Source organism: Dermacentor variabilis, chromosome 1 (assembly GCF_050947875.1).
Source record: "Dermacentor variabilis isolate Ectoservices chromosome 1, ASM5094787v1, whole genome shotgun sequence".
Taxonomy (NCBI): Eukaryota; Metazoa; Arthropoda; class Arachnida; order Ixodida; family Ixodidae; genus Dermacentor; species Dermacentor variabilis.
The window spans coordinates 64,971,278-64,998,097 of record NC_134568.1 but is presented as its reverse complement, the minus strand read 5'-3'; the positions used below and the strand labels follow the sequence as shown (position 1 = coordinate 64,998,097).

The 26,820-nt window shown below is 53.4% G+C and overlaps 1 protein-coding gene across 2 annotated transcripts in view; it reads left to right on the top strand.

Moving 5' to 3' along the window:
* The window catches only part of N (neurogenic locus Notch protein), an 81,336-nt gene that overhangs the window by 5,187 nt on the left and 49,329 nt on the right, over positions 1-26,820 (top strand). For both annotated transcript variants that reach the window (XM_075688268.1, XM_075688271.1), the window contains exon 2: positions 17,251-17,332. In XM_075688268.1, the coding sequence (XP_075544383.1) occupies positions 17,251-17,332 (82 nt within the window). The remainder of the gene's footprint in view (positions 1-17,250; positions 17,333-26,820) is intronic.

The following is a 26,820-nucleotide window of genomic DNA, read 5'->3' as shown; positions in this document are numbered from 1 at the left end:
GTTTGCACTATGCATACGCTGCGTGTGCATGCCCGGGAAGTGTCGCCAGTGAAGCTGCATTATGTCACGGTGTAAGCCAGTGAGAGTCGGCCGTCGCCGCACGCCCGGCTTTTCGATCGCTCCCCCCCCCCCCTTCTCCTGGTCATTCACACCCAGGCTCGTATTGATCCCGTCCTGGGAGTTACGTTCAAGATATGCGCCAACCGTAGGCGGCGTCCAAGTATAGCGTCTCCCAAACCGGGCATCATCGCACGCAGAGGCGCCGACACGCGCTCGGCGACGCGCGGAGTGGTGGTGGCTGGCACAGTGGCGCAGCGGAGCGCGGCCAGAGCACACAAGCGGCGGCCACAAAGCCGCGCGCGGATTCTCCTTTTGTCTCGGCGCCGGCGCTCTCATTAGACGCGCACGCCTCGCGAGAGTCCCGCTAATGCGCTTCTCGGCACAAGCTGCCGGCTTTCTCCGAGCGCGCGCTTTTTCTGCCGCGACTCTCGTCCCGACGCGGGCTTTGTTCTATGCGAGCATCGTCGGCGCTTGGAGGCGCCCGCGGTGCAGCTCGGAGCGCCTATACGGACGTGCTATCCGAGCCGCGACTAGCACGCGCCTCTAGACGCACGATCGACGTTGGTGGCAGCTACAAAGCTGCAGGTGCGCGAGCTCATCCGTGCACTCTCTCGGCCCTCGGCAGATGCGCTTTTCTCCCCCGACACATATCGATACGTTCGGGTCTCCTATTGTGTGCAGACCGACCGTTTTTCGCCTGATTACACGGGTTTTCTCGTGCACACAAAACGTAACTTGCAGTGACGTCATCGTGGCCGCGAAATTTGGGTACTAACACGTAGAGAAGCTGCGTTAAGCATGAAACGTGTCAGCGCGCCTCTTGCGCCGAGCGACAAATCGATCCGGTGAGAAAACGGTCACCGTCGAAAAAGCAAAGCAACGTACGCGTAATAATATGTTGCACTGACGTCATCGGGGCCAACATGTCCGGCTATTAGCACGGCGAGAAGTGCTTTGGTGACGTCACGTGAAAAATATCCGTAGCCTTAAAGAGACGTGGGACTAGGATGTATTGCGTCCCGATGTCCTGTAAGCTTCTCGTCCCACGTATTTCAACGCTAATTAAATCTGTCTCAATTCTCGTAACTACAAAGTATGTGTAGGTTTGCGACAAACTTATGTATGCAGTCGCGTAAGCATTATCGAACAACTGCATTAGCCTCTCCTAGCTGAGGTACAGTGTGTTACGATCAGCTAATGTGCGTGACGCTTAAGTCATGCTATCGTGGCAATGGTTTTTGTTTTCTTTAATGGCAGTGTCAAATATAGCCATGTTAATGCAGGGCAACCAGAACAGGGTGAGGGGGAACGGTGTGTTCAGGGCAGTACAGTAGAAATTATTTGGGCTCGCCTGTGCAAAGCGATGGGGCTATTAGGGCGCTTGGGTTCCCAAATAAGGGCACTTCTCTGGCGTCACACACCGACGTGCCAGCGAGCTTGCTATATTAAGCATTCTGGCTGGCTCTTGCGTCCACCGAGAGCGCAAAACAGCCTGAACCGGATACCACAGGTTCACCACAGGTCCTGCTTCCGCTCATTTCCGCAGAAACGCCCGTATGGTGCACGGCATATCGCATGTTTTCCTGCCCAGGCGTTCCGCTAGATATCGAGTCGTCAACGGCGCCAGTCTTATCCCGTGCGCCTCGCCTCTTTTCGGACCTCTGTTCCTCTTTTATACAGGAGTTCGACTGACAGGAGGCATGATCACAGCAACTTTTGTTTTCCTTTCTCTTACGTCGCGCAATCGCCTTACTGCGGACGCGCGAAACGGTGCCGGCTGCCAGAAGCCAATAAAAAAAAAAAAAGCATTCTCAGTGTTTCTTAGGAATAAAGTCGCGTGTCTAAATTCGTGACGTCACTAGGGGCCCGGCCGCCGTCGTTCAGCGACAGCCCGTGGGAAACGGCCGCACGGTTCGCGAGCGTGACTGTGGGAAATTGGGGTTTCAGCGCCGCGGTGCAAACACATGCTAGGGAACCGGGAGCGAGCTGAGCGCGATGTGTGCGTGCCAACCCGGCACTTGGCCGCTGGACACGGCCAAGCCCAGGGCGACGGCCTTTTGTTTGGACCAATCGCCTGCGTCGCCTTACTTTCGTCTCAATGTAAAACTTATTTTTTATAGTGAAATCAAGCCTGAGCAGTGCTCGATCACCGTAATGACGCCGCCGTTATTTACTTTCCAGAGTGGTTAATTTCGCGCGGGGGCGTCTTTTTTTTTTTTTAGCCAATAACAAGGTGCGAATGATCTGAGAAAACGGTAGTAAGCATTTCCTATATTTGAATTTGCCACAACCGCAGCGCCAGCACGTCAATATGACGTCACGAATACAGACTGGTCAGACTGGTACAAACTACAGACCATTTCTATGAAGAAATAGTTGCGGAATTTTCGAGGATGTCGTTGATACCTTCAGTGTGCAAGTAAATGGCTCATATTTTTTTTTTGCCAAACAATTAAATGTCCGCGCTCTCAATACCTATGACGTCACGAGCATTGTAAACGCAGGGGTGCTTGTACCGTTCCGCGCATTATCTACTGTATACCAGTTGCAGATAACGCGCGAAGTGTCGCGCCAGCAATCTGCTTTGAAGAGCCGCAGCTTTTGTCTTTTACTTTCTCGCATTTTCTTCTCTCTGTCGGCTTCGCTTCCACCTCGGTTCTGAATTGGTATCGCCTACTGCTGCGTAGCGCGCGCCAGAGCTACTGCTTCGTGGCGCAGTTGGCTGCCTCCTTTCGCTCGAAGTTTCTTTCTTTGTTTACTTTATCGCTGGAATTAGTTCGTGATGGTGACCGTTACAATAGTAGCAGCATATTACAACGGCATACGCCGCGAATGCCGCTGGAATATCCCTCATAACGGCCGTCGCTGCAATTGAGTTCAGCACAGGGTGCCTCAAAGACCGCATCGAGGATAACCATGTGGATGTCTTGCCTAGATTCTGCGACTCCTACAGAGAGCGCACTATGGCGACGTACTGGACGTAGCGAATTCATGTGGTAGCGTATCTAACGCCCAAAAAGAACATATTACTTGCGGTCGCTTTAAAAGCTGTTTGGGGCACTAAAATACGCTCACGCCGAATTGTTCCTAAAGAGCCCGCTCAAAAGCCTGTTTTGAGAGCGATAAAACCACTAAGCATTCTCAGTAAATATCACGTGCAGTTGAGTGCGTTGTGTGATGAAAAAAAGAAAACGCTAAACGCGGCCCCGTGGAGGCGAATCCACGACAGCGGATTGAGGAGGGAGGCCTCGTCAAAAAGCAGTGCCGGACAGGAAGCCCCTTCTCTGTCCGCGTGGCCCGTGGAACCGGGGCGCGCACACCCCCTTGTGTTCGGCTTCCCGGAAACCGCGTTTGGCTGCTTTGTCTGCGCACGGGTAGGCGGACAGCTAGTTACGAAAAGCTGCCGAGAACACTCATACACGAGAGCGTGCCGGTTGCTCCAGGCGGTGTAATATAAGGGGACCCGTGAACGCTGCACGTGTGGCGCTCGTGCCCGAGATCGGCATTCGACTGCATTGCCCTAGAGAGACCAAATGCCAGCCTCTACAAGTTTACGTTGACTTGGTTACAGGTCAACCTCGATTCACAAGCTGCGTACAAACCTCACAAGTGGGTTGTTGGCAGCTTTTAGTAAAAGTTAGATGCAGTTCAGAGAAAGAAAACTGGGTAAGGCGCGCGATCGCCCGGACCCACGGTGCCCAGGCTCTCGCAGCGCAGCCGCGTAACCTGCCGATGGAATGCACGGTGATCGGCAGGCGACGCCGCAAAATTCGAAAGCCACTTGCCTAGCCCTGCTGCAGGCAGCCCGTAGCTAAGCATTTTGGCGAGTGTGTGCGAACTGCGAATTTCGCTGCACTGCGTCGGTCCAGCCAACAGTGACGAGCCTTCGAGGCGTGCAGTGTCCCCCACCGCACACACCTGTGCGGCCCGAATCGCGGTCGCGCATCGACGGGCGCCGTGCGGAGCGCCCTCGTCAGCTTTCTTGAATGAAAGCGAACTCGGTGCCGCCAGAGCTCGGCGTTCGCTTTCAGCGGGCTGTCCCGGAGCCACGCTCCACGTCTCACCCACCGTCTACGCACGCGCTTCCGTTGTTTCACGGCCGTGCTTCGGATAATTTCGGCGCGGCGCACCACAGCGCTTGTTGCGCGCACCTGTCGACCGCCGTCGTCATTGGCGCATATCACACCTCCACGGCGGCGTGTTCTGACGGCTTGCCGTTACATCGGATGCGGCGCGAGCGAGGGTCTCTTACAGGCATTAGGTTCTCCCGCCTCTGGATCCTATAGTTGCATGCCCTTAGCGCCTACGAATTTCCACTGAATTGGCCTGCGCTTAAGAAGTGCACCGAAAGTTGACATAAGATCGTTAGTGTACAGTGGATTTAGAACTGCTTATTTGGGCTGTTTGGTACATATTGGAACGTGAGGAATAGCTCGGGGATAGGACGAAGAAATGAGACGATCATCGCTTTTTCGTTCGTCCTTCGTCCCATCCCTGCTCTCGGGTTTAGGGAGAGTGTGCTTTTCCGCGTAGATGATTAGTTTCGCCGTTCTATTCGGTGCCAGAAACGCATTCGATGAGTTACGTTTTCGTAAACTTGACAAAGTCTGGGCGAGTCGGCTTGTCGGACCAAAATCCGGTTGTCGGTTTCATAGAAACACAGCGGGTCGGGCCGAGTCAAACCCATTCCGAGGGGGTGGGTCGACTCCCTCAACCCGCTTGCGAAATGCATGCAAACGAGGACGGGTCGGATGCGGCCTGCGCGACTTATGATTCGACCCGTTCACGTTGACTTGATGTAAACTAAGCTGAGCACAAGGTGTACTTAGGGTGGGTGGCCACTCTGACGTCTGGCCAGAATGGAAGGTCAATCCACCTGGCCCAAATAGGCACTGAGCTATGGTTTTGATAACTAAAATCCGCGCGCATCGTCTCACGCTAGTATACACCATGGCAAATCAGATCTGTGGAAGCGCAAGGTAGAGGAAGGTTCACGAAAGGGAAGAGTCCTCCGCCCGACTGTAGCACGAAGCTACAACGGAAATCGAAACGGCTTTCTCTGAAACACTTCCTCTGTAGCTTCGCGCTACAGTCGGGTGGATGATTTTTTTCCCCTTTTCAGTATACGACATGCACTTGAACAAGTTGACAGTACAAACCAGTATTGTACTGGCACAAAGCCAGTACAATAGTGGTACAATAGGTACAAGGCTGGGATTACGAGAAGCAAGGTCGTGTGCCTGAATCATTGCACCAGCTCCAGATTACTCTGTTCCAACGAAGATTTGACGACGGTAACAATTGGAGGACTCAACTCACTGCGAAGACACACCTGTTCAGTGAAGGCTGGTGCACGTAATGCGGGCCTCGAGCGTCGGTTTGCATTATACTCTATCTGAACTGCCTTTACGCTCTCCTAGCAGACGAAATGTGGGTCACACAAAACTGTGACTTGGTTAGTCCTAACCTCGCATCGTCTCTAAGCTGTTATCAGCCTCGGTATACAAGCGACACGAGGAAGAAGCACGCTACACAGATCGTACGTCGTCACAGGAATCTTCGCGCGCCCGATGGCCGCCTTGACAACAACGTGAGCTTTGACAGACCTCACGCAGTGCGACGTGGACTCGCACTACCATTCACAACGTCAGTTGGAGAGCAGAGTGTGCAAGCGATTCGAGAGAGCGTGGTGTCCCATGTCAGTTGCGCGCGACTGTTATCGCTGCGCCACTGAAACCGCGCAGCTCAGTTGGCTCAGCGCGACACGGCTGCGGTTGCCGAGTGTGTTGCTGGCGAAAAAGTGAGGGACGCCGAGGCGCGCTGCACTCGGCAGAGAAAGGCTTTGATGCACCCGCGAGTAGCGTTACTCGGGCCTCTTCCAGATTATCGTTTCTCTAGACACGTGTGGAGCGAGCAGCACGTGCCGAGGCGGCTTTGTGGCCAGCAGTATGTGATCTGCATATCCGCATTCATTCTGCCTTCACATCGAGCTTGCACAAGCCCCCACCAAGTGAGCGACAGGCTCACTTCCGCTCGTGGGTTAGTCCGTTCTTATAATTACCGTCATAATAATCAGTGATTACTGTGAGTAAAAATAATAAATGTGAGCACGCGGCTCTGATCGTGAGGTCACACAGGCGTTGAAACGCCATTCGCAACAGCTTCGACGATGCCCATTTTTTTGAAATGTTGACTCCAACTTTCCCTTGTTCGCCTATACTGTTAATCACGTCGCAGTTAGCGCCATCCTTATCGCGGTCTGGAGCAAGCCGGTGTAAATGTCATTGATTCGCTAAAGTGGTAGCCGACCTTCGTAATAAACAAGTTCACTACCAGATCGAACATAAAACATAGCGAATATTTTTACTCGCGGGCACTTTCGGTACTACAGTGATGACGTGATACTCGCCGCAAGGTTCCCACTTCATTCAGCAGAATATTGCGAAAACCTTTGTCAGTGTGCGCTGAGAAAAGTTCGAAAGTATTTGGTTCGTTTCAAACCGTTAGCCTTACATGACGCTCGACACACCTGGAGTTATAGGTAGTTAGTGTGCCGGTTGATCATCGCACCAGCTAATCAGCGTGCGCAGACCCGTGCTAGAAATTTCCCCGCACGGTAGCATCTGTTGAGCATCACCGGAGAAAAGCGCAACGTTCTTTTTTTTTCCCCGTTCGGCAGTGGCGTCGAGCAGAACAGGCGCCTTCGTCGTCGTCGATTCCCAAGCCCACCGGGAGTGCCTCGAAAAGCCTCTGTGGAGCGCCCGGATTTCCCCTGACACTGCCGTGACGCGCGCGCGCGCAGTTCCGTCGGCGGGCGCGCATCTTGCGTTCCGTGGCCGTCGTCGCCAGATGCGCCATTCGGGGGCCAATTTTCCCACGTTACCCTCAGTGGCGTCTTCGCGTGCAGCCTCCGAGGCGCTCTTGGTTGGCGCGGGAACCTCGCGTGTGCGCCTGCCCTCTTCTCGACCCATTTGTTCATTACAATTTTTTTTTTTGTTGCCCCCGAAACTCCACTCATCCCCAAGATGTTGCTCTGCTCTCCTGTTCTATGTATTTTTAAGTTTTCATCTGCCCAGAAACCGTCAGCAAACACCATACGTCCGTGCGTTCGTCTGTGTTGTGTATATACTTTTTTTTTTTCTTTACTAAATTACGCGGTCGTGATTCAGGTTTCTCGCTCCGCGAATACGGAAGCGCAAGTCCGACAGATCCCCCCCCCCCCCCCCCCTGACTTTCTTGTCTCCACCGTCGAAGGAAGTAGGCAGAGTAGTAAAAGCCCGGCCGGGGGGGGCCATGCCAGCAGTTGATGAGGGAGCTGCGGGCGGGTGGCGAGCCGCGGCTGGTGTTCCAAGCGCGACACAGAACGCGCGCACATGTGGTCGCCAGTCGACGAATAAGAGCTCGCGCACTCGTCTCATTCGGCAGCAGCAGAGGCTGCCGGCAGTCCTGAAACATGACACCGCATCGCTCGGAAACATCTTGCGTCGCGCCTCTCCGGGCCCTCCCGTCGCTGCTGCCAGTGGTCCTAGCCTCCACCGTCCGTGGCAGTGGCATTAGACGAGAGAGAACTCGCGGGAGTGGCACAGGCGAAAACAAGAATGCAGAGTCGTTGTAGGAGCTACTGCAGAGCGCACACGGTGTAGACTCCCCCTCCAAGCTACGCCCCCCCCCCCCCGCACCCGCAAATTCTTTTTATTGTTTTTGTTTTTCTGTCGCAGTGGCGTTAGTCACAGCAGCTCAATAACGACGGGACATGGAAGAGCTCGGTTTCGTTTTCTTCGAGCCCTTTGGAGCGCGGTCCCGGAGCCAAACGCGCGTGCGCTCCTGAGAAGCAGTAATTAGGGCCTCTGGAGCAGCTTCTCTGCTGGCGGCGTGAGAAGGAAACGGTTGACGCACGGTGGCAAACATTTATATACACAGACCGCGTACAGCCAGCCGACTTTAAGTGCGTGCGTGTGTTGGTACGCGCGCATTGGCAGATGCCAAGGACGCTGAAATCCAACCCTGGGAAATTAAAGAAGAAAGGAGGGGGAGTGTCTCCGTAGTACGTTTTCGTCGTTCGAACGAGAGGAGAGCGCCCGATCGAGGAGGCCGAACACGCTGCCAAGAAAACCCGCGCGCGCTTCCCACGGGGCTTCGATTGGGCATGCGCGTCTGATCACTAGAAGCGCTCGCGCGCTTCCTCGCATGGCAGCGGCACTTCTTGCTTCCAGCGACACTGCGCGCACTCACGCCAGCCGGTTGGCACACTATTTCTTCATCTTTGTTCGTAGCGAAACAGGAGAGAAATTTAATGGCCCGGGGGCATTCTCATCGTTCTCAGCAGCGAGACAAACTGATGAAATGTTTGTGATGCGGCTGCACGTTCTGGAGGAAAACCTGTTGCTCGGTTAGCGTGGGAAGATTCGTTAACCAGAAGGGCGGCCGTTGCGCAAGCTTCGTTCTTGAAGAACGCGACGCCAGCAAATCCGCCTCATGGGAATGTTTCGGCCACATAGCGACACGTTTATAAGTGGACACTATACCAAGAAGCCTGAATCTACGCAGGTGTGTTCGGTGCACAGTAGTTGCAATAGTTAAATAATGCGCGAGGAGAAGAAAAACAAACAAGAAAGCGAAGCGGAGGAGAGCCGTCAAGGTTGACGACGACTACGCCGTTTCTTCTGAAATATGGAATAAAAAAACATCCCAAAAATCGTCGAAACAAAGGTCTGACCGCCGTGCTTTTAAACTGGCCACCGATGCGTATCAGAACCTTAGCGCATTGCACGACCCGACTTTTGACTTGTACGCGACATATCTGAAATTTTTTTTCTTTATTATGGGTTTTACGTGCCAAAACCACTTTCTGATAATGAGGCACGCCGTAGTGGAGGACTCCGGAAATTTCGACCACCTGGGGTTCTTTAACGTGCACCTAAATCTAAGTACACGGCTGAATTTGTCTCTCGTTTCTGTTAGTTGTTTGCCGTTTACGGTAACAAACAAACAGCAGAGCATGCTTGCGTGTCGAATGTCCGATGTGTTTGCATTCGACCGAATTTCCGCAACCGCCGTTCTTTTTCCTTCTTTTTTTTTGTTTGCTAAATCTTCGAAGAAATAGACTTGGTAGAATTCGAACCTCCGCGAAACGCACCGAACCAAGACAGCGAAGAAGAAGCATTAAAAATAAAATTAAACGGGGTGGGAGGCAGGCCGGCGGCGAACAAGTAACGCAGTTTCGGTCACTCATTTGTCGCGTGGGAACAGCTTCGCGTCGCCTCTGCAGAAGAACGCTCTTCCTTTGTCTTAGCAGTAGTCGATGCGGCGCTCTTTTGTCTCCAAGACGCGCACTGCGCCGACAGGGTGGGAAGAGGACCCCGGGCGTACAACTCGTCCGCTGTCGCCGCCGCACGTCATATCACCGGAACACAATGCTGGAACCATTTGCATGCGCCCGGGCGCCGAGCTTTCTCGCAGTTATTTAACGCCGCCGCGGTCGCCAGTTGAGGCCCGCCGTGCGGGCTCGGCCGAAGAACGGGTTTTGCGAACACGCCTCCTTTGTGGATCGCGTGCAAGCTTTGACCGTCCGCTCTTGCGCCGCGGAGCTTTTCTTCTTCACCTTTTACTCGCGAGGAAACTACACACAGCTCAGTCGCTGCCTCCTTTTTATCTTTTCTGCTTTTCTTTTTCGCGGCGCTCTTAACGCGAGCTTTGAGTGAACGTACTACCGGCACTCACTGCCGATGTTTGACCACTATACGTCTTTGTGTTCGTAAAAAAAAAGGAGCCTTTCACTTCTGCCCCGATTTGTTTCACCACGTCGCACGCAGCCGCTTAGTGAAGAAGGGTTTGTTGAGAGCAGGTTGTAAACTAATTACGGCGACACCAACGGGTGAAAAGCGCCATCTCTCAACGCGCTTCGTGCGCACGTCGAGGAGAAGGCGGAAATAAAGAGAGAAGGCAGGGATGTTAACCAGAAATGCGCCTGGTTCGCTACCCTACTCTGGGAGACGGGAAAGAGGGAATAGAAAGATAAGACAGAGAGAGGGAGGGGAGGAAAGCCGAGAGTTAAAAATCTTGGCCGAGACCAACCGCGTAAATAAATTCCGTCCGCAAGCTTCTTTCGCAATGTGTGCAGTACAGAGACAGAGAGAGAGAAAATGATAAATGAAAGGTAGGGAGATTAACCAAGACTAAGCCCGGTTGGCTACCCTACACTGGGGAAAGGGAAAGGGGGACGGAAAGATTAAAAGAAGACATAAAGTCCACTGGAGATATCAGTCGGTCACTCAGTCCGGATTACCAAGTAGGGGATGGGCTTGTGTTTGACAGTTCCTTTACCGTTACCGCTTCGAAGCCCTCGGATTGTGCCGTGTGCGGCGATTACCGCGCATGCGCAGTCGGTAAGGCTTTGTTGTGTTGGCCACTCCGAGACGTTGGGACAGCTGTTAAGTTCCAGAGCGGAGCAGTCACACAGCTAGGCAAACAGATCCGTTCACACGGTCCGTGCATGCTTTTCACAAAGCATGTGTGGAAAGCATGCACGGTATTTACTATGCGTGCCGTATGCATGTGCAGTCGCCTGACATTTGCACTTTGCACGGGAGAAGCGAATTCGCTCGATTGTGCGCAGGCGGCGAATGAAAAAAAAAAACGCAACGGGCCGCATCGAAGCGGCCGTTTCGTCGCTGGCGGGTCACGGAACGCGTTGCGACCTGGAAGGCGGACGACGTTCGTTCGGCTGCTGCGAGCGCTACTTACGGGGCTTTCGCTCCACCGCTTTGGTATGCATGGGTATTGGCCCCCGGAGGTTTCGCAGCCTCACTTTCCTCGATTTCTCGCAGCCCTATGATCCGTCGATGAGCAGGCGTGGCGTATGAAGCGCTGTAGCCACTGCGCAAAGGGGCGGCCGACCGGTGGTCGCGGAGCACGGGCGATAAGATGGGGGAAAAAAAAAAGCAAGATAAACCACTGCGGAGCACTCATGGGAACCATGTCACGCGCAGAAGGACACACAGGATGAGCTCGTCCCCTGCACCGCGTGAGAAATTAGCCGGCGGGGAAGGAAGCGAGACGCGGCTGCCTCCTCTCCCAGCACTGGCGGCCGTCATTATGGCGGACGAAATGGCCGCCTGCGATGCCCTGAAGCCAGCCGGTCGGTACCTGCAGCAGTAGCGCGCCGTTGCCCTCATTGCTCGCCGCGGCCTCTTCGCCGACCGGGGCTCGGCTTGACCGAACTGCTGGGCTCGGCTAGAAAGCGGGCTTGTTGTGGGGTGGAGACACCAAGCTCTTCCGTGCGCGCACACGAGGTGCAGGCGTGGCGGCGACTGTATTTCTGTGTTGGCTGTTAGCTATAATGCGGTCAGCGGCTTCCACGAATGCATATGACCATAGGCGAGTCAATATACAGTGTCCTTAAGAAAATCGTAGTCTCGTCCGAAATGCCAAGCGTTAATAGCAATCGGATACCACTTGAATGTCATAACGCTGCCGTGATAAAGAGCGCCGGCAAAGGCGAGCGATCGCTTCGTGCTGCCTCTCGCTTCGCCGTGTCTCCGAAATTTGACATTATTCAACATCCAACAACAGGCGCGCGAGAAGACAGCGTGCACGAAGTCATCTCGGCTCGCCCGCAGACTTTGCACCCGCCGCAGAATGCCTCCAACATACGGCGCGCGGGAAGCGTATGCGCTCAGCCCGCGCGACAGCCATGGGAGCCGTGCTAGAGAAGGAGACGTGCTCTCTCCAAACCTAGTGCGTCCTTGATCACGCGACCTCCTACATTGGGCACGCAGGAATACGGCGTGCATCAAGCCACCATCCTGCTCGGCTCACACTCGCTTGCTTTCCCTTGCGCCCACAGTATACGCCGCACGGGGTGCAGGCTTATCGCACTTGGACTTACGGAATATTACGGCAACGACGAAAATTACAGCGACCATTCGCCTGGAGTGTCCATATGAACGCTGTCGCAATAAAATTCTAAATACTTTGCACCGAGCACCCGCAGCGTACAGTGCACCAAACCGAGCGCTTGTCTTGTTGACCTCCCTACCTTTTCTCTGCTGGCTTTCCTGCTATATAAATGCATCGAGCAAAGCGGCAGAAACATGGCTGCCACATGTGCTGGGGAGTCGCAGCATACTTTATAACTTCCCTCTCGACTTACTTCGACCGAGGTCCGTTAGCTGACTGAACCAGCTTAGTACGCAATGCCAACGGCTTGACCCAGCGTAGCAGTTTTACCTAGGAAAGCTAATATATATATATATATATATATATATATATATATATATATATATATATATATATATATATATATATAATCGACGACACCGGCTCCCATCTAAGGTCAGATTCTCTCAAGTGAACTCGCTCGCAGCAGCATTTTTAGCAAACGCGCCGCGTCGACTGACCCGACCATCGCGCTGGCGTGGCGAAATCCCGCACCCGAAGGGCCGCACAGCTCACGCATGGTGCGCGTGACACAGCGTGGCAGCACCTTGTTGCAGGTCGGCCCAAATTGCCGCTTCGTCATCGAACTAGCAGCGTCGCGCCCCAATGCTCCTCGTGCAAGCGGCAGCGCCCGGATTAGAGGCACGGAAGAATGCAAGACCCGCGGACTAAGGACGGGACTCTCCCGTTGACGCCTGCGCGCAGGGGCACACGCATGAGCGCGCGGAAAATTCGGGCACTCCACAATTCTGGGGCCACTTTGCCGAGAGGACTAACCTGCTGGTAGCCGCGTTTGGTTCCCAATCGAGGTCAGCGCCGGTCGCATCGGTGATTGCGCCAAAATGCGCTCGGAAGCGTCGCGCCGTGCTCCCACGGTCTTCGCGGCATGCGTGCAGCTGCTGCGACTCCGATGTTGCGACTCCGGCGACGCACAGTATAGGCAACGCGGCCGTCTCTGTGCTCTGGCGCATGTTCGCCTTCACTTCTGAAACCTCGGGAGTTGCGGCTTGGCGAAGCTGTCTGTGATCCGAAAGTCCGTTGGTTACATGTTTACTGAGTAAGCTCTATACGAGAAAAGATTTACTACCGAAATGTCTGCCGATAAGGCGGTACAGGTGTAAGCTAGTGAGCCTGAGAAGTGACAATACATGCGTATGCAAGGCGCTGAAAAATAGGCGCCGCGATAGTCTTTTGTTGAGCGAGATGAAACGCGTCCATTGCGCTCTTTCCGTACCGCGCCCATTGGGCATAGTTAGCCCGCTAACGATGGTTTGAAACGCCGCTTTCGAGATCTTCCGCGACGCTCACGTACACGCTGCGCTATCCGACGTGAAGGAGGAGAACAATATTTTGGTTTTCTAAGCAGTTCGCTTTTCCCCCCAGACGGTGATTTTTGAACGCGCTCCGAAGTTTTTGCGATCATCAACGTAGAAAGCAAAAATGGCCGCCTCTGGGAGCGGCGCGCGCGCTTCGAAAGACCGCAGATCTCGCGATCGCGCTGCGTCTGCGGTTTATTGTATCGATGGATCGAGCAGCAGCGAGTCTGACGATGCTGCCTTTTCGTCGGACTGACACTGAACGCGACGACGACGCAAGCCAGCCCAGAACATCGGCAACCGCAGCCCGGCACGCCAAACTGTAGCGCTTGCATTTAAATTTTTGTAGTGGAAAGCTGTTCAAAGAAAATATTTTTTCGGAGATAGTGCCTATTAGACGGCAGAACACTTTGTACATCGTAACTTTTTAAATATTTTTTATTAGATACAAGCGTGTCTTTACAAACTTTGCTCATTTTATCCCACAATCTTGATTCTGGAAATTTATATTGTTTATGACATAGATCGCGTTAATTAAACTTTAGTGGGTGTATATATATATATATATATATATATATATATATATATATATATATATATATATATATATATATATGTATATATATATATATATATATTCACCGTTACAAATATTAGAGCTCGCAGGAGGTTTGAGTTGCAGCGAAAAAACCCAAGCCGACTTTGAGTTCATAGGTACGCAAGCCGCTTGCATCCCCTAATCTAAATATCTTTATTGTCGTAACGGTGCTTTAGAAGTAGCGAACGCAAGCTCTTGGGGAACCCCGCTGAAGGGTCCCCAGCGGCCAGCCACAGACAAAGTGACACCGCACAGACAGACAAGCCTCCAAGAAATAGCGATGAGGGCACTGCGCGTGCGCGCAACCAATACTATATTGGGCGCAGGGCCTATAGCGTTTGGTTAGTGTGGGTCCGCTCTTTTTCAAACTCCGCGTTGAAACAATCTTCGCAGCATCTTTGTGCGCCTAACAAACCGCGTTATACCCAGACGCCATCGCACTTCTCGGTCGGTGCGCCGAACGTAATGAGAACCGATTGCCAAAGCGACGCCTACACAGAGGTGTACGTCCGATGGTAAGCAGAATGGTAAAATTAGAGCGACAGGCCGCAGATATCCTGTCGCTGTAGAAGTTCTGAGATGCCTGTATGCGTGCACGCGTCTGTCGCGCCATCCCTAATCGATGTCCTGCTTCTGCCGCGTACCACACTCGGGCGCCATCGCCTAGTGTGCTTGTTCACCGAGGGTCCGGTGCCCTTGCGGTGACACTAAGCTTCGTGCGTTGGTCTGCCCCTTGAATAGCGGTCCAGTGGCCCTCCCATCCTCCCCCTTCCAGCACGGCTTCCCCCCTCTCTCTCTATTCGCTGCCCTGGACACGTCGCCGAGACGCATTCGTTCTTCTCGCCTGGATAAAGCGCAGTGAGAAGAGAATTTCTCAATACGCGCACCGTTTGGCCAGGCGTGCTCTGGGAGCCTCATTTCGTGGGAGCGATGCAAGAGAAATCACTCGCCCCGAGTAAGAAAAAAAAAAGTCCTGTTTCGTGGGAAAAGTGCAACCGCAAACTACGAGCTCCGATCAAACTCATCAAGTTGTTGACCTTGTGCAAAGACGGCTCCCTGCTGCGGAATCGACGACGACTTTCGCGCCGGTTTGAAAAAAAAAATAATAAGGAGAGAGAGAGTGAGACAGAAATTAAAACATGTCCCTCGTTAAGACTAGACATTTTGCATTCGCCGCCGTCCTTTCTGGCCAGATTACGCTGTCAGCACGCGGTACTTGGCTTTGAACAGCGAGAGGAACCGGTAACATATTCGGCTGCTTCGGATGTCGGAACGCCGCGTTCTACCGTTACCGAATTTGAATTTGTCTGACTGTACGAAGAAGGGCAATGGTTCAACGATGTACTGTGTAAAGGGCTAGAAGTTTAGTGAGTGAAGACGTAGGAGGAAGGCACACAGGAGGTATAGTATTCGCTGCTTGCACCCGCTGCTCTCTGGGAAAGCAGACCCAGAAACCAGAGCGCGCTGTTACCTTGCGCTATTGTTCGTAACAAACTTCCTCGGATGCATTTTGGCCGTTTGACGGTGACGCGTGCATTGATGGGCCTGCCGCGCAGTCACGCGAGTATGGAGAGTCGGCATTGCAGTTAACGGCTGGTAAAGCATAGCGAACCGAAATATGGTTCGGGATCCCAGCGGCCAGCCACGCACACAGGGTGACGCCGCACACAGAGACATGCGACAGAGGGAGCCGTCAGTGGCCGCCGGGAGAGTGGGGCCCAGGAACCGGAATCGAGGGAGAGGCTGGCGGCGACAGCCCGCGCGGTGCGCACCCCGCCACCGAGAGGAGACCAGCCGGCTCCCCGATGGCGAGCGTAAAGCCGAACAAAGAAGCAACGCGCTCGGGGACTTTTGCCTCATTCGCGAGCAAAAAACGACGCTACGGAACGGTAAAGGTCGCATCTGATGCCACAAATGGTCCCTCGATTTTAATTAGGCGTGTTCGTAGAAACGCGCACCAAGCGGATCCAGTAAGAGTAAGAGTCTCGTCTGGATTTTAGCGTTGCCACCTACCACCAACCTTTTTCCCCGAAGTCATGTTATCGGCGACGCAACTAAATAAAAGTAATGTGAAGGAAAACTTGACAGCTGGCTCGTTGGTTACACATACATTCGTGAGTAAGAAAAGGCGTCATTTGTCTGTGTGCGCTTTAGCGTGGTTCTCTCGTAATTTTTCTTTCATTCCTTTTTTTCGCGCATTTGTTCAGAAATGTAAGGTGAAACGATTGCATACCACCCTCGTCAATTTCGGTTAACTTTGTACGGAACCGCCCGGAGAAGGATCTAGACTACTCACCGACGCGAAAGTGCGAGTGAAACCAGCGGAAGCCTCTGGAGAGGCGAAACGGCCCCGGTGGGTGTCGTGTGGGGCATAACGCCGAACACCGCTCCCCTCTGTGTCGCCTGGCAAGGGGATGACGCGCTTGCCGGGTCCCTTGCTCCCTCCCACCGATCGCGCGCGATCCCGTCGCTCCACCGGCACTGTGTGGCGCCGCTCGTTTTCGTCTACGGCGCGGCCTGCTTTCTGTCAGCCGGACGTCTTCGCTTTTTTCCACGTCGGGAGCGCGCAGGCCTCCGTGAGTGTGTGCGTGCCCCGCTGGTGACTGGCACTTTGTTTCGAGCTCCCCGAGCTGCTGCTTCGTGGAAACAAGAAGCAGGGAAAGGAGCTTGACTGGGAGGCAGTGCGAAGAACAAAAATGCAAAAAATAAACATGAGCCGCGCTTCGTAGGAGAGTGACTCGCATACAGACGCGGCGAGCAGCAGATATGCAACGACAGACTTCTAATTTATTTATTTATTTATTTATTTATTTATTTATTTATTTATTGTACCCTCAAGGCTTAAAGCGCGGTGCAAGCTCGCGCGGCGAGTATGGCACGCAAGCGGTTGGGAGGGAAGCTCAAGGCCGTACTCATAAAGTAGAGCGTTTTAGTGCCGCGAAGTCCCCATACATGGGCGGCAATGCATCTGTGCGGAGATAGAGGCGAAAACAGGCAATGAGGTACTTTTCCGGCCTACTCGGCTTTGGACGGACTTTCTGTCCATTTCGAGGCATTATCAACAGGCACAACAATGTTGCAAAGAGCTGCGGATAATTAATCTGACTCAGTTTTACGCAATCCCGAACTGGGGACTGCCGTAAAGCTGCGTAATTCAAGCAAATGGAACCCAACTTCATTTTGGCCGTGAGACACGTCTGTCGACACCGTTACTTGCGTTCGAGTGAGCAAAACTGCGCTCTGCGCGAGGCCATGTTTAGTGTACGCCGTTGTCACTTGTTGCTCGCTCAGTTCGTGACACATTTCTTCCTTTATTTTTTCGTCCCTTCTCTGTCGCAGCTTTCGTGTCCTGCTCACCAAATCCGTGCAAGAATGGGGCCTCCTGCGTGTCGTCCAACCCAAGCGGCGAGTCGCATTGCAAGTGAGTATGCACGCAAATCGTCTTCAGGGTGCGCACATGAAGTATGTATGATGGCTTGCCCAGGCAGGAGATCTGGTCATATGTTACGCTACTGCATTGGAACTGTAACTCGCAAATGCTGGCCTCAAACTGTAATTGTTGGGCTCGAGGCACGTCCTATAGGTGCAATGTTGTGGCGGTTCCCAGTGGGGGGGGGGGGGGGGGGGAGGGGAGTAGTAGAGCTCAAAACATATATGACAGCTAGCTTTGGGATCGGTGGCAAGACCGATGCCGGCGCGAGCCGTCACGCAGTAACTTTTCGAACAGCGTTGCGGGCTCCAGCTCGCACATTGGAATAGCACCATAAGTATAGTACATCAAGGGTTGAGATGGAGCCCATGGATAGAAAAGGTGGTGACAGCATTGTTGAACAGGTGAAGTCTACTCAAAAACCAAAGAGCACTGTTAGCGAAAAGGTGACAAAAAAAAAAAAACGGAAGGAGGGGGAAGAGAAGGTAGGCTATACTTGTGCTCTCGTTAGGTTGTCGCCGAGTGTCTTGTCAAGCTGTAACGAAGTCTGAACGCGCTGAGAAAGAGCGTTGAGATTTGGTTGTCGCTTTCTCTTTTATCGTAGCGCGCAAGCTCCGAGCATGCGCTCGCGAAGGCAGTGCACGTATACATGCTTGCAACGATTTACTTTTCATTGTCCGTTGATATGAAAGCTTATTTCAAGATATTGGAGCGAATCCGCAGCATCCAGACGTGTCAGAACGTTTCGAAGGATAGAGAGAATCGTGTCTCGCGAATGCTTATTGTGTGAATCCGCCAGGGCGTCGGCAATACACGGGACAGCTGAACCAAAGCGCAGCAGTGGAAGCCAAATGCTGGAACAAACACAATGGACAAAAGACAAAGGAGAACGGCAATAATACGATGGTGTTTGTTTCGCTCTAGGTTTTCTCGGTCCCGTCGACTGCGTGATGGTTTAGCCAATCTTACGTGATGCTTGGAGTAGGTGCTGTAGCTCCCGTCACTCTCGCGAGTGAGCAATCTCGGCTGAAGCGACGCCCGCTGCATTTCCTCCATGTGCATGTCTGTTGCAACTGCAGGTTTTTTTTTTTTTCGTCCATGTTACGCACGCGTTACGTCGTTTATGAACTGCGTGGCGAAAGTGAACGCAGACCGCAAGCGCACACCCCGTACGCCGTGTCCCCTTAGCGAGCGCGTGCCGCGCCGTATTGCGACCCGGCAGCGCCGCGCAGGTGAGGCGGCCGACGCTGCGGTTGCGCCACTTCCCGCTTCGTGGTTGCGCGCGCTCCACTGCCGCGGCTGTCTTGACTTCCTGAGCGCGCCCGCGACCTCGACGAAAGGGTGTCGCCGTCACGTGCGTCAGAGGGCAGGGCAACCGCGGCCGTTCTCGGGATCAGTATCGCTGCGGGTACGGGAAATCCACGCTGCGATTCGGTATCGCCAGCCCGCGAGCGTACTAAGCTCGTTTGCTGCTTTGGCCGAGTAAGTTGCGTCAAATGCGACACGGAATAGGTTCACGTGGAGATAATGTAACAAGGAAAAGAAGGTTCCGCTTGGTTATGATCACCATTTGGAGTACGCAAGGAAAAGAGTAATCGAGGTTAAAATAATAAATTAATGTCAGACATAAAACAGATTAAATTCAACGAGGAACTGCTATGGGAGCACGCGAAACAAGAATATATCATAGGTGATGAGCTTCTTCCATAATGAAGGCGTTGCCATCCTTGTCTCCGCACGATAAGGAGTGTTACGAAGACGGGCTGATAGTGGTAAGAGAAGACAGAGACAATGCGGCCGGAAGGACTTTTCCTCGTTTCCTCTTACAAATAAACAACCATCTACTACCACTGCTTTAGGGCGCTCGCAAATGGTTTAAACTAAAGAATATTTAGTTTAGACATATTCTTGCCGTCAGCTTTCGTGATAATTAGCGCTAATTTGATCTGTAGGCTGCTGTGTAGTCACAGCTAACGAAAAGCGCCTGTTAACTGCGTTTAGAATACTGCGATTTCGTATTAAATCCTGGAAGTAGCATCAACATACTAACTTACCCACGCGATGTTGCACCTTCATCTCTGTGTTTAGACAAAGAATTGCGTTTTTTTACGGAAGAAACATGAAGACATTACTTTCTCCACGCACGTGTATAGATGTTGCATTCAACATCTAACCAGACTATTAAAGAATAAAGGAGCGGGAGGGCGGGGTCATGTTCGTAATATACCGGTCAGTAATAACAGACCTGAAGAGCGATTACATCCCTTAGCTATCATGTTCGTGTCTGAGGAGATTAAAGGAACTTGGCAAAGCACTGTTTCAAGTTGGGTCGTCAGGTACGCAGATATAAGCGGGTGAAACTCGGCTCGCGTTTATGAGTCGCGAGCACGGATACATTGATGTCGTTTGGTTTCAGCAGATTACGGTGCCAGGCATGAACAGTAGGCGAGTCGCTGGAACATAATGATAATGAGCATAACTGCACCAAATAAACAATAAAAAGCACCATTCTGTCGGAGTGCTAAAATGAACTCGAATTCGCTGAGCTCGGCTTGCACAACTCTCGCCTTGCCCGACGAGAGCCGTCCCAGAACGGCAGTTTAAATGACTACAGCAGTTACGTGCGGTGCGGCACCCTCCAGGACGAACGCCTGGCTGCACAGGCAGACGACGCGAGGTGGCGCCTCCCGAAGCCGCACCGAATTATACGATCGAGAGCCGTCGCGCGACAACAGCACCGAACTGGCACCTGGTGCGAAACAACCGCCGCCGGGCGCCCGCGGCTCGTGGAGACGACGGAGCGAGCGAGTGGGACATTTAATGGTTAAAGACGCGCTGCCGCCGCATCGCGCTCGTTGAACATCTGTCGCTGGCTCGGGGCGCGATGCCGTTAGCGGTCACGTGACAGGGCAGGTGCGCTGCGCGGCGGTTGGCGTTTGCCGGCTGCCGACCGAGCGCGGACGTGGGGGCTCCAGCCGAGCCCTCCTCCTCCTTTCATGGCCGACCGGGGCACCGACCGTTGGCGGTGGGGAGCGACCACCCTCCCTTTACTGAAGTCCCCATTTTCCCTCGCGCTGCTCCCCACCTTGATTTGGCTGGCAGGCAGGGAATGTCGGTTGCGCGGTGTCCGCCATAGACGTTGCACAACGCTCCCGACGTATCCCCATGGCGTTAACAACGAGCGTCTGGGCCGCTGGCCCTTTCGCAGAGGCCCTACCGGCTCCGAGAGGCTCGATACGCCGGACCGGCTAGCATTTGGGCAACCCACAAACAATGTGGCCGGCCATTGAGCTAGGCATTGACCTAGGCATTGTGAGTGCTGACGTCACCGCCGGCACCGCCCGCCGTTCCGCGAGCCAGAGTGAAAACATAAGTATTTCCAGCGCTTTTGAGAAGGAAAACAGATGGAACGGGAGAGAAGGAAAGCTCAACTGTTGACCAGCGTTCATTCCTTCATGTTCCCTGACTTTTCTTAAAAGAGTGCCAAGAACATTCAATAATTTCAAGTTCCCAATTATCCGATTATACTGCGTTAACGACACTGCTTAGACAGACTTGACTGAGCGTCATCTGTCGGAGCTGTAATTTCAAGCAATGCTGCGTAGACTACAGTCATAGTTCCTCAAATGGGAACTGCGCACGGTTTCGTGAGGCTCAACGTTATAGTTCCGTGAACGCCTCACACATGGAAGAGACACGTTAATCGCATTCTGGTCAAATGAATGCACGGTGGGCCACCAGACAGTCCGCACGACGATTGCGGTCTTTAGTGCGCCGCCGTCGCTCTAACGACTGGCGAGGAGAGCGGACGGGAAAGAAGGCCGCGGGCGACGGCGCTGAAACAGGACCGCGACGAGTTATTTTCCCACTATCTGTGCGGTCGCGTCGCGGAAGACGTAAATGCCGCCTTGCGGCGGTCAAATTACTGTCGACGTCTGCGTGCATTAGGACGCGCAAAATTTCTCCTGGCAGTCGATTAGAAAATTGAGTCCAACCAAAGTTCGGCAAAGCCACGCTGTAGAAATAGTGCCGGACGCAGCCAAGACGCTCTTCCACATTAATATATATATATATATATATATATATATATATATATATATATATATATATATATATATATATATATATATAGATATATCCCGCTTGCGCATCGTGATATCACTGAACATAGCATTTAGCCGGGTGTGCTGCCGCTGCGCCTGGTTATCGCTATCGTGAACCGCCGCGAGGGAAGCACATCGCTGGCGTAAATCGCGCAGCCAACGCCTCCGTCACTGTCTTGTCATCTTTTAAGCGGCAGCACGCCCTGCTAGATGATATGTTCGTTTGTACGCGGACAGTTTTGGGAGCGCTGCAATTACGGCGCGCAAGCGCGTATGTCACGTGGTATTTTTTTTTTTTATTTCGTGGGCCCCCCCATCCGCAGTAAGCTGAAGAACACTAATACTTAATAGATAGAAAGTTAGAAGCTGTTTATTCAGACGTTTTGCAAAGCGCTCTACAACTTTCTAATTTTGAATTTTTTTTTCCTAGCGTCGTTGCTTAAGAGGTTGGTTTAATTAATATGGACTAATTATCTAATTGGAATCGGTTGGCGCAGCACAGGGATAATTGGAGATCGGAGGGAGAGAGAGGCCTTCGTCCTGCAGTGGACTTAAAATATGTTGATGATGATGAATTATTTAATTAAGCAAAATACAAAAATAACGTGACTTTACACACAAAAGTGAGCAACATGCATTTGGCCGCGCACCCGCCGTGGTTGCTCAGTGGTTATGTTGTTGGGCTGCTGAGCACGGAGGTCGCGGGATCGAATCCCGGCTACAGCGGCCGCATTTCGATGGGGACGAAAACACCCGTGTACTTAGCTTTAGGTGCACGTTAAAGAACCCCAGGTGGTCGAAAAAAGGTGGCCCGAAGTCCTCCACTACGGCATGCCTCATAATGAGAACGTGGTTTTGGCACGTAAAGCCCCATAATTTATTTTTAAATTTGGTCGCGTCGTCTTAAGTGCATCGGCATATTTTTTAACTCTGGCTAGAGTTAGCTGAAACACCCTGTATAGCGCTACGTTGCAACCGCTCACTAAGTGCTGATATTTGTTTCTCTTCACGTGTGGTAGTACGAATATTTGCACCACAGCACGGAGGAAACGAGGAACGGCGTTGGCGGAAGTGCAAGCCGTTCAGGCTTGCGTCACTGATCTGTGCGAGCGATCTCCCGCCGTTTAGACGCTGCGGGCGCTCCGCAATGCCCCGTGCGTGACCCCATCGCGGCGTGGAGCAGACGGCCGACCCACGCAGAGCGCGCGCGCGTAACATTTCGGCTGGCTCTCATCGCGGCCGATGCATCGGTAGGCGGCCCGCCGTCGGCGGCGTCGAGCATCGCGAGAAGGTGCCGCGATGTTCCGGTCTTCGGCGGCGTTCCTGGAGCCAGCTTCGCAAGGACACACCGGCACAGGCTGACCCAATTAGTGCCGCGAACCGGCCGCGCGCTGCGGAGAGTAAATGTGCTGCGAGAGTCGACCGAGGTCAGGCCGCGAGCCAACGGCGCCCAGGCAGCAACGCGGATCGCCGTCCCTTCGATAGGCGCTCGCGCTCGCTGCAGGGATGGCAACGCAAACCGAGAGGACTGTGATGTCGTTGGACTGGGCTCTTGCATTTCTTCGACTGTGGTGATCTTGCACATCCCGTGTTATCTTGCGCCGCCGTTCTTTTCTATTTCTGTTCGGGGTAGGGGGTTATATAGAACTTGCGTGCTGAACTGCCACAGAAGCTTCGTTTTCATGACGCGAACTGGAATTTTACATCAGCGTTGCGTGACGCTTCGCGACGGGCCTTTCTTGTGTATGGCCAGAAAGTGCTGTTAGCACACCATTGTGCTGTTGTGCACAGAGCGTGGTGCTCGCAGAGGCGAAACCCTGGGAACCCCGGTGTCGGCTCCGCCCGACTGTCTTTCCTTTTTCATTTTCTTCCTTTCTCGGGGGACACACTCCCGAGGAAAACTCGCGGGGCGCCGCTGCAGGCACAGCTCCGGGCCGCAATCGACAGCTTTTCCAATTCCTGCTCTGACCCCTATACCACCACAGTCATCGTCGGCAAACGGAACGGCGTTTTCGGAAACGAATCCCGCCGTTGTACACGTTTTGAAAGGCAACGCACGCGCGCTTGAGTCCCGAGCCAAAACTCCCCGCTTCCCTCGGTTGCGTCTTGGAGTCGTGGCCTTGGGAACTGAGTGGGCATGGTGCGTTTGCGAACGGCCGTGCCCATGCGAGGCGACGTGAGGGGAACGGCGCACTCGGGCCCGATCTGCTTGGCTGACTTTGCCGTTTGGCCTTGGGGGCTCGGCTCCACTCGCATTCATTTGTCCTGCTTTGATCCGCACGCTGTACGACAGTGTCCTTTCTCCCCTCCATTCTTCCCATGTCCCTGCATCGGAGAAGTAGGGACCACCAGGCGAAAAGAGAAAACGGTGCCTCACTCCCTGCTTGCGAATATATATATATATATATATATATATATATATATATATATATTGTAAAGATATCGTTATAGTGCGCGAATTCAAAACAGTCAAGCCAATACGATTCTAACAGATCCAGGAGCTCTAAAAAACGCCTATAATTTGTGTCGTAGCGACTGTCACGGCTTGATCGTTATCGAACTGCTCCCGGCAGCTACCTTTCACTTCAGGTCATGTGGTAGAATATGTGACGACATTTCAAGCAACTGTCTCGACTACTAGACGTGTTGTCGCATCAACCCTTAAATCCTCCCTTTCCTTATTAATTTTATTTTTAGTTTGCTCATTCTTTTCCACCTCACTTTTACGAGTCGGCGGGCGCCGCGTGCCGTGGACGATGGACATTGCCGCGACACGACGGCAAATGTAAAGCGTGATGCCCCCTGCCGCACTCCGGACTCGCTTTTCCGATCTCCCAGGACTGGCGCGTGAGCGGCCCCGCCCGGTCGGCGAGGAGGAGCAAGCCTGACCGCGGTCGGCCCCTTTCGGCGCGGTCTTCGTTTCGGCCTCCATTGTTCGAGAGCGCCGCACATCTCCAGGAAGCTCGGCGCTGAAGCGCGCGCCTCGAAAGTTGGCCTCTGCCGCACGCGCTGTACAGCCGAGTCTAGCAATGAGCGACTCTGGGGTCTAAGGCCACCCGCGATGCCTCGCGATTAGGAAAGTGCCGCGGCTGTGAGGAGACTCCGCTGTCCCGTCCTGATCTATATAACGCCCCTGCTTGTGTGCGGTCTTTGGGGCGTCGCTGGTTGTGGAATGGAGCTACAGCCGTCGCCTATAGACTCAATGAATCGATTGCGTGTGTCATCTAGGAGATGCGCGGGAGCGTTCGTTATACTTTCTCTCGTTCGTTATACTTTCTCTTAACCCTCAGTGTGAAATTTCCGCGCATAACTCTTTCAAAGCAGCGGCGTCGTAAGCTTCCCTGCATCTCTAACGATAGGCAGGCAAATTGTCGCCTCAATGGGCGTTGGTATCTTACACGTTTATTCATTTAATGCTTTTTTTATATCCCCGCCTCAAACCTTTCCGCGAAATTTTTTGCAATACCAGCACCTCGGATCCCGCGCACTCGCTAGCGGGCCAGGCGTCACGTCGGCGCTTTATTAGCACGCGCCGTCACTTCGGCAGATATCACACCCGTCATCCTCATTGAGACAAACAGTGTCTCTCGGTGCCCTACGGCTTTCGTGCCCCTTGACGAGGATCTTATTTTTGTTCGCCTTAAGGGCCTGTGTGACGGAAATGAAGCGCCCTCGCCAGGCCCTGCGGAAGCCGAGGGACTGCAGCCACAGAGAAGTGCAGCGTTGATTAGGACGGCAGAGTTAAGGGGGGCCACGGGAGCAGACGGAAGACCGAAAACAAGGTCTAGAGGACGAGGGGAACGCTGGCGGATGAGCGAAACGAACAAACTGGACCGGGATGGCCCACCCGAGCGTCGACGGCGCGGACAGGATGGAAAGAGGGGTCCCTGCGTGACACGGCTACGCCAATGAAAGAGAGGAAGAGCGGCCGTCGGTCATGTTCCGGGGCGACGCAGGAAGGCGCCAATTAGGCGCAAACAAGGACGGACGGCCATTCGGCGCGCCTCCAGCCGACCTTTATTTTCTTATTCCTGTGCCTCGCCACGCTGCCTATCCCTCATGCACGACTCGACATCATGAACTCGAGCGGATCTTGTTGTTCATTTTATTTTAGTTATTACTTATTCTCCTATCGTTTGCATGCAACGCGAAGCTTTTTAGTCACCGGCGAAACGAAGTGCGATGACGACAGGTACAGTACTCATACGCGGACCGTTCTGCATGCGCTAAGCGTCCCCCTCCCGCTTACTTCCTCCCCTCTCCCTGCAGACCTATCTTCTTTTTTACTTTTTTCACTGGAAACGTATAGCGTGTTGCGCAGTGCGTGCAAATGCAAGGACGGTGCAGGCGGAGACTCGACTTGGCTCGCACCGACTTGCGCCAATAAACAAAGACAGATTGGCGTCGTCCTCTGGGACACGGGAGACAACGCAGTGATATGGGAAAGCGGAAATGGAGCGCCTTGCCGCCGGTCAATCGCTGTTTGTGCAAACGGAAGAAGCGAAAGAAAAGGCTGCGCTAGCGACCAGCCGTTGCACCGTGAGAAAACCGCAGAATGCGACTCGGGACACACCATTGGCCAGCTTGCGTTGCTCGTTGTCGGAGAAGCCAACCGGATCCCTTCTCGCGCGCGCGCGAGAGCGCGCTCCGTAGCCGGAAGAATACGTGATCGAGCTGCTAATTTGCCTCGCAGCGACGCATTCGGCGATCCGCGACCGGCGAACGTCGTGTCTTGAGACCAGCCCTTGTGAGTGTGCGGAGCGGTCTATCGGCCGCCCCATCGTGTCGCGTAGCAGCGGAGGAGTCCCCGCGGTGCGTCGCGATTCACTAGGAAAATTAAAATGAGTGCGCGACACGGCTAGCCCGCGAAGCGGTTTGTTGCCGTCGACATTCAGCAAGGATGGCGCTCACGTATACACGGCGCCCCTGAAAGGAACGGAAAAAAAACATTGAATCCTCGAGGCGCGGGAAAGACACTTAGTTTGCGAGAGAAACAGGGAGTCTATGGCGCGCATCTAAGAGAACCATCTCGACATCTTCCAAACGCCGATCGAAACCAGCTGCGGTCTCAGAGCGAGAGGAAAAAAAAAAAAAAAAGAAGCTCCGGATCTGTGCTTCAACCGCGACGATAAGAGTGCACCTCCTGTTCTTTCTCGTACTGTTGCGCAACCTGTCGAAGGCCACAAGGCGAGCACCCGGGTCCCGCACTTCCAGTAGGGAAATCGAATTGCATTGTGAGGCTTTAATGCATTAAGAAGCATGACAACCAGGAAATGAATAACAGCAGACTAGAATGAATCGGAAGTTGCCGGAAAGCACTGCATGCGTTTTGTGCACTGCACAATACGGTTCCCTCACAAAAGGAAAACAAAAGAA